The sequence below is a fragment of the Triticum urartu genome, chromosome 6, assembly GCF_003073215.2.
Source record: "Triticum urartu cultivar G1812 chromosome 6, Tu2.1, whole genome shotgun sequence".
Taxonomy (NCBI): domain Eukaryota; kingdom Viridiplantae; phylum Streptophyta; class Magnoliopsida; order Poales; family Poaceae; genus Triticum; species Triticum urartu.
Genome location: NC_053027.1, coordinates 277,086,531 through 277,094,315, shown reverse-complemented (window position 1 = coordinate 277,094,315; position 7,785 = coordinate 277,086,531). Strand labels below are relative to the sequence as shown.

The 7,785-nt window shown below is 42.9% G+C and overlaps 1 protein-coding gene across 5 annotated transcripts; it reads left to right on the top strand.

The window, feature by feature from the left end:
• Positions 1–2,963: 2,963 nt before the first annotated feature.
• On the top strand, positions 2,964–6,530 carry LOC125513212. Of its 5 annotated transcripts, XR_007285749.1 has the most exons (5): positions 2,971–3,144; positions 3,351–3,518; positions 3,612–3,649; positions 5,461–5,778; positions 5,871–6,530. XR_007285749.1 is itself a non-coding variant. In XM_048678247.1 (4 exons), exons 2-4 carry the CDS (start codon positions 4,309–4,311, stop codon positions 4,954–4,956), a joined length of 498 nt encoding a protein of 165 aa, XP_048534204.1. In that variant the 5' UTR covers positions 2,965–3,144; positions 3,612–4,308; the 3' UTR covers positions 4,957–5,407. The 5 variants fall into 5 exon arrangements, 1 of the variants encoding a protein (XP_048534204.1); XR_007285748.1 differs by lacking the exons at positions 5,461–5,778; positions 5,871–6,530 and adding exons at positions 4,613–4,851; positions 4,933–5,407 and having other exon boundaries at positions 2,964–3,518; positions 3,612–4,543; XM_048678247.1 differs by lacking the exons at positions 3,351–3,518; positions 5,461–5,778; positions 5,871–6,530 and adding exons at positions 4,613–4,851; positions 4,933–5,407 and having other exon boundaries at positions 2,965–3,144; positions 3,612–4,543.
• The last annotated feature ends 1,255 nt before the right edge of the window (positions 6,531–7,785 follow it).

The window sequence follows — 7,785 nt, the reverse complement described above, 5'->3', positions numbered from 1 at the left end:
TATGTTTAGCACAGTTGCATGTTGCCTTTGTAAAATAAATCAAGGGGGGAAGATGTAGTGGATGTCGATTCGCGACCAGATCATGTGACCAAGTTCGCTTTCGGAACCATGAGGCTTCTTGATAGAAGCTCCGGTTTGTATGAAGAAAATAAGGGTCAAAGCCGAGTTGAAAAGGGCAGGAATATCTAAGCCCAGCTTACAGAAGGTACAAAAGCACGATGATTAAGTGTTCATCAGGTTTACACAAAAATCCAGATTGAACAGGACAATAACAACTAACTCAACCAAAGTTTTGAGTAGTCACAGTGAAATGGATCGGTCTAATCCATAAAATCAAGATCCTGGACCAGAAAATCTACTGGTACATGATAAAAAAGGTTGTAAATAGAAGCCGAGCACGTTCAGAAGCCCTTTTGTCCACCTGAAACTTCCTTTTATGTTGTTCAACGTGTCCATCCGTAAGAAAGTGTCTATCCAAAAACTTAATCCTCATGAACAATAGTACTCTCGCATTCAACAGGAAGAATGTGACAAAGCTAGTGTTTGCATGGTTGGATGCATATCCTTGCAGCGTTATTGCCCTCAAATGAATGTCATGAAAACTAAGAAAATCCCGGTGCTTCTTATGGCACCGATTGGTTATACCTATTTGTCCATGTCCTTTAGCCTAAATAGACATGAAGACTGATAACAGTTAATGTCTAAAAAAATAGTATAGCTAAACGGTTAGTTCTAGTAAAGTATATCAATGTGCTTGATATCATCACCTGTATATACAAATTCTCCACACATGGAAAGCATCGCAACAAGCCGATAACCATGCTTAGATCAAAACACCACATACTGATATGTAAGGTCTTGACAGAATCCAGCACCATTGATAGGGTACGCATGGACAAACTCTTCATTGAGCATAGAACATAATATTAGTACCAAAAGCATACTCCAAGATTGTATAAAGATTATGCACACAAATGAAAAATGCAGCTTATGATTACAAAAGTGTTGTTGATATAAAACCTACGCACACAAATGAAAAATACAACTTATGATTACAAAAGTGTTGATGATAATATACATTACCTGAATAAGTGTGGAGCCAACCACCATCTTGTAACCTTCAAACAGATCAGGAATTACACCCAAGGTCTCCAGTTTAGGCCCAGAGACCACGGTTATTTGTGAAGGTGCATAATGATAAACAAGGAGCAACCTTTGGAGTGAAGGGGTGTCTTTGATGATGAGCTCTTCTCCTTTAAAGCAAATTCCAATGCTTACAAGGTGAGGAGACTTTATTTGGAGACAACATATACAAATTCTTTTCCAAAAACAAGCAGCAAGCGCTCTAGGGCAGGGTAGCAGGAGTGGATGCATGATCCTATGCAGTGAGGCCTCCAACAGATCGACCACCACAAGCGCGAGTTTTTTTAGCAGTGGGAGTCGAAGCATTTGTACCAGATTGTGGTAGATGACACCGGGCCAGGGTGGTGGTCTGGAGAGAGGAGGAAAACTATGAGATGGACACTAGTGGTGAGGGCACAACTACAACGCTTGGTGGACAACAATTTTCATAGTAATGGTAGAACTCAAGATGTTGGAGTTTTTCGAATTGAGGGGATGTCAGCCAGGCGTTCACCGTGAAGGGTATGTGCAGCAGGCAGCTGATATGTCTCCGACGTATCTATAATGTTTGATTGTTCCATTATATTATATTATCATTCTTGGATGTTTTACAATCATTTTATATCATTTTTTGGTACTAACCTATTGACATAGTGCCAAGTGCTAGTTGTTGTTTTTTTGCATGTTGTTTACATGATAGGAAATCAATAACCAATGGAGTCCAAACGCAGCGGAACTTTTTGTGGATTTTTCATGGACCAAAAGACACCCAATGGGCCGGAGAAGCACCTGGGGGTGCCCCGAGGGGGCACGATGCACCAGGGCGCGCCTGGGCCCCCAGGCGTGCCCAGGTGGGTTGTGGCCACCTCGGTGGCCTCTCGAACCACCTATTTGCTCTATAAATACCCCAATATTCCACAAACCCTAGGGGGATCGACGAAAATCAATTCTAGCCGCCGCAAGCTCCAGAACCACCAGATCCAATCTAGACACCATCACAGAGGGGTTCATCATGTCCATTGGTGCCTCTTCAATGATGCGTGAGGAGTTCTTTGTAGACCTTCGGGTCCGTAGCTAGTAGCTAGATGGATTCTTCTCTCTCGTTTGATTCTCATTACAATGGTCTCTTGGAGATCCATATGATGTAACTCTTTTTGCATTGTGTTTGTTGGGATGCAATGAACTTTCGGTTTATGATCAGATCTATCTTTTTATCCATGAAAGTTATTTGAGTCTTCTTTGATCTCTTATATGCATGATTGCTTATAGCCTCGTATTTCTTCTCCGATATTTGGGTTTTGTTTGGCCAACTTGATCTATTTATCTTGCAATGGGAAGAGGTGCTTTGTGATGGGTTCGATCTTACGGTGCTTCATCCTAGTGATAGAAGGGGAACCGATACGTATGTATCGTTGCCATTAAGGATAACAAGATGGGGTCTATTTCTACATAAATATATCTTGTCTACATCATGTCATCGTTCTTATTGCATTACTCTGTTTCCCCATGAACTTAATACACTAGATGCATGCTGGATAGCGGTCGATGTGTGGAGTAATAGTAGTAGATGTAGGCAGGAGTCGATCTAGTAATCTTGGACGTGATGCCTATATAATGATCATTGCATGGATATCATCATGATTATTTGAAGTTTTATCAATTTACCAACACTGCATTTGGATGTCCGAATTAAGGTGTGTGAAATGGATTTGGTATTCCCTGGATTACAATTCAGCTGTTTGGTTGGACTGTGAATTGCCGCTCGGAAACAAAACCAAATTCAGCGTCGTATTCAGTCCCACCAAAACTTCCCTCCAACGATACGGAGCCTTGGCACTCCAATTTCCTCCGAATTGCCGCTTTCCCGCAAAACGTACCCCTTCCCTGCCTTATCCCCTCGTCCTCGAGGAAAAAAAGAAAATAAGGAGACGAGGAGCTCGGCGTTAACCACCACTAGGGAGCTCGGCGGCGACCACAGGCAGCTCGGCGGCGAGTCCCAAGGAGCTCGGCGGCCACCCCCAGGTTCGATTCGGCCCCGCTCCCTGCTCCTCTACCCATCTCCTTCCCCGCTCCCTTCTCCTGTTCCCATCACCATCCTCACGCATCTCGGCGGCCACCACGAGGACCTCGCCGGTGAGCACCAGCAGGACCACGGCGGCGTCGATGCCGGTTCCCCGGTCCGCTTCTGCCCGTCCCGTCCTCCTCACCCTATTCAGTCCCCGGTCTAGGTTGCATCTTGTCGGCGTCCAGCGGACCACGGCGACCACCAGCAGGGCTGCGATGGCAGGGGCACAGGTCTCCTCTGGCCACGGGCACTGCACCTCGGGCCTTCTCCCTATCCGCTGCGTGCACCCCCTGTACCCATCTCCTTTCCTACACCAGCGGACCAGCCCATGGTGCCCAACTACTGTCTTGTACCTATAACTTGTTTATGTGAGGATCTTTCTGTTCTCTGTTATTAACCAAGTTTTTGTTTATGTATTGTGCAGATTTGTGAACTGTCCGTCGATCTGCATGCCGAGTGAAGGTATATGGCTGAAATCTCCTATTTTTGCTATGCATCTGTGCATGCGATGTCTTGCTGCAATGTTTTACATCTAGATAATAAAACTGAATTGTACAGCCCAATGTCGGATCAATTGGAATTGGTTGAGAGGATAATTGAAGAAAATAAAAGATGGAAGAGGAAAAGAATAGTTCTGACTAAATTGTTTGTTGAAACATGTGCTCTTGCTTTAGAATTTGTTTCTACACAAAGGAATAGGGGACCAGGGGACCTAGGAACTTATAATGATGATGAGGACAAGATTAGGAATAGGAAATATTTGCTTAAATGCATGTATGATGGATCTGCTGTGGCATGCTATGATCAATTGCGTTTAACTAAACGAAACTTTCATGACCTTTGCACCATGTTAAGGGAGAGATGTGGCCTTTGTGATAGTGTATATGTGACAGTGGAAGAGAAAGTTGCAATGTTCTTGCTTGTAGTTGGTCATAGTATTAAGATGAGGATGTTGCGTGGCACCTACAAGCGTTCTTTATGGACCATTAGCACACACTTCTCTGCTGTCCTAAACGCCCTACTCTCTCTACATGGGGAGTTCATTAAGTTGCGTTCCTCTACCGCTCAAGCTCCTGATGATTACAAATGGAAGTGGTTTGGTAATGCACTTGGAGCACTAGATGGTTGTCATATTGACGTGCTTGTTGATGTGGCTGACCAAGGAAGGTATAGGAACAGAAAGCAAGCCATTACCACTTGGAGCACCAAGGAAGGTACTTGGAGCACTAGGTGTTGTTGATTGGAACATGAAGTTTCTTTATGTGTTACCTGGCTGGGAGGGTTCAGTTTCAGATTCGAGAGTTTTGCGTGATGCAATGAGGGCGAACCGCCATGATTCATTTGTTGTGCGTAAGGGTACGAACTCTTACTCTTGGCATGTAGTTACTTTGACTTGATTTTTAGCTAACTGACTTATTGATATAGGGAAATATTATTTAGTTGATGCTGGTTATACCAATGGAGAAGGATTTCTAGCTCCATTCAGGTCCACTCGGTATCATCTAAAAGAATGGGCTGCAAGTGCACAACAGCCTCAAATAGCTAAAGGGTTATATAATTTGCGTCATTCTCGTGCTAGGAATGTAGTGGAGCGAATATTTGGCTTCTTCAAGAAAAAATGGGCTATCTTGCGTTCCCAAACCTTCTTTGACATAAAGGATCAGGTACAAAAAGTAAATATGTTGTTAAATAAAATCAGTGTGTGAGATGAAAATTGCTTACTATGAACTAAAATATCATTGCAGATTCGAATTATTAGTGCTTGTTGAGTGTTGCACAACTTTGCAAGGGATAGGCAACATGTCATGGATGATTTGTTATTGCCTGAAGTGGATAGTGAATTAGCCAATGCGCCAAATGATGATCCAGATGATGACAACTTCATTAGAAGTGTGCAAGTCACTACTGAATGGTCCAACTTTAGGCAACAACTAGCTGATGATATGTTTGCTGAGTACCTTGTGGCGCAAGGAGAACAAGAGATCGAATAGGATGAGAGTATGATATGTAGCTGCGGTGGTCTTCTTTTGTATAGCTAGCTGCGGTGGTCTTGTTTTGTATAGCTAGCTGCGGTGCTCTTCTTTTGTATATCTAGCTTCGGTGGTCTTCTTTTGCATAGCTAGCTGCTGGCTAATGTGATGATGCGTGTGGTATTTTGTATATGCATCATCTTCATGCAACTAATGAATGACATTATGTTTCAATCATGGTGTTTGTCAAGCTTAATATTGTATTTGTTTTTTCTATTATGTACAATTTTTATTTCCTTGTAGAACCATGGCCGTAGAAGTACCTCCAAGGACGAGGAATTATTGCACATGGGATGATGAGATGGATGAGGCATTGGTTGAAGTCCTTGTTGAGCATCACAACAAGGGTGACCATGCCCAGAAGGGATGGAAACCACATGTGTACACGCATGCCATAAGGCATGTGAAGGACAAGTGTAATAAGCATATCACAAAGGATAAGGACTTTGGATCATCACTATGAGGTCGTTAGCAAGATCCTTTCTCAAAGTGGTTTTGGCTGGGATTGGACCAATAATAGGCCCAATGGATAGTGATGATGTTTGGGCTAAATATGTGGAGGTAACCATGCATCATGAGTACACATTCTCTATATAGTTTGCATATGTACAATAACAAGGAAGTAGCTTTACTAGTTTGTGTTTATTATGCAGGCTAACAAGGCATCCAAGGAGATAAGGTCTTACAAGACCAAAGTAATCAAGCACTGGGAGTCCATATGTATCATATATTCAAAAGATCATGCTAATGGTGAGGGGGCCAAGACAGGTGCTGAGATTGCTGCAGAGTCATTAGAAGAGCCAATTGAAGTCTCTCCAGAAGTAGCGCCAAAGAGGCAGCGAACAGGTGATGCTATTCTTTGCATGCTTGGAGATATGAAGAAGGACTTAGTTGATGCTTTCAAGACAACTGAGCCCATTCCACTACCAAAGGTTACCACACCCGCTGAAATACTTGATGCACTTGGGGTGATACCTGATTTAGCCGAGCAAGATATGCTTCGGTGTTATGGGAAGTTGGTCCTCAATGATCGCCTGTTTCAAGCTCTGAAGGAGCTTCCCATCACCATGAGGAAGACATGGCTGCTAATGTTTCCTTGAGGATCGATGCTTTTATGTGTTGTTGAACTTCGAACCATCTATTTCATGTCCTGTTAAACTTGGAACTATGTATGTACTGCCATGTACTGTTTATGTCAAGCATTTGGACCTATCTTTTAAGTCGTTGTGATTTATGTCATGTACGAGACCATATTTGAGAGTACGTGCTACTTGTTTTATGTTATTGTAAGAAAATATTTTGTTGTCATTGTATGACCATTTGCGTTTCCTTATGCATTTCTAGAATATTTATTAATTTATTTTCAGTGCTATATATTCATTCGTAGTCAGATTTGATTTTTTGAGTCATGTAGAACAAGGTATAACTTGGTAATGTAGCCATGTAATTCCAAAGTTGGTCATCCAAACAAGATTTGGTATTGAAATCTCAGAGGCATTTCAAGGGCCAATTCAGTGGACAGCCAAACAGGTGAATCTGTATTCGTGCCATTTCCATTTCCTCACTGATTTGGAATTCAGACCAATTCAATATAGAGCTCTCCAATGGAGACATCCAAACGAAGCGCAATAGTAATTTGTTTACCCACCATTTGCTATTTTTCTCGAGAGAAGCCACTAGTGAAACATACGGCCCCTGGGTCTCTTCTTTATTATATTTGCCTTTGCGATCTATTTTCCTTTGCTTTTATTTTCAGATCTATTAAACCAAAAATAGAAAAATACCTTGCCGCAATTTAATCTTATTTATTTTATCTCGCGTTCCCGCGTGACTATCTATCAATTTATTACAACTTTCTCACGTCCTTTTTCCAATTTCTGGGCCTGTTACCCAAAGACAACCCCTTTAATACCTCAGGTTGCGAGTATTTGTTATTTGTGTGCAGGTGTTGTTCACGTAGTGCTGCGTGGTTCTCCTACTGGTTCGATAACCTTGGTCTCATCACTAAGGGAAATACCTACCGTTGATATGCTGTATCATCCCTTCCTCTTAGGGGAAATACCGACGTAGTTGTAGCAGACATCAACAGCCTGCCGAGATGCATAGGCATTGAACGGTGCCCTGGTGGGAGAAGATGATGGCTCCGTGGAGTTCAAAATTATGAACGATAGATAGCCGACGACAGTCTAGATTAAGAGGTGCAATGCGCAACAGAGTGCGCCACCGAGATGCGAGGACCTGTGTGCGGTAGCCATCCTTGGTGGGGAGAAGAAAGACGATCTCCCCAAGGATGGCGTCTAGGAGATCGCTGATGCGGTTCGCCTGATATTCTACGGGTTCCTCAGATCCAGGGGGCGAGGCCGCTTCTGTCCGTGCTGCCGGGTGCAGGATCTATAGCCGGCAGCGGTGCTGGCCGGAGCCTCATATCTATATATAGCAATCTGGAAGAAAAAAAGGCAGAAACATACATGTAGGACATTCAAAATCAATTTTGAAGATCTGGAACAAAAAAAGGGCACAAACATATATGTAGCACATTCAAAATCAATTGTCAAGATCTGGCTATGA

Bases quoted from the DNA above. Each gene is read 5' to 3' on its own strand.
- LOC125513212 (XM_048678247.1), top strand. From the start codon at position 4,309: ATGGTTGTCATATTGACGTGCTTGTTGATGTGGCTGACCAAGGAAGGT. The intron at 4,544-4,612 runs GTACGAACTCTT...TTATTGATATAG, and splicing joins TTCATTTGTTGTGCGTAAGG to GGAAATATTATTTAGTTGAT. The intron at 4,852-4,932 runs GTACAAAAAGTA...ATATCATTGCAG, and splicing joins TCTTTGACATAAAGGATCAG to ATTCGAATTATTAGTGCTTG.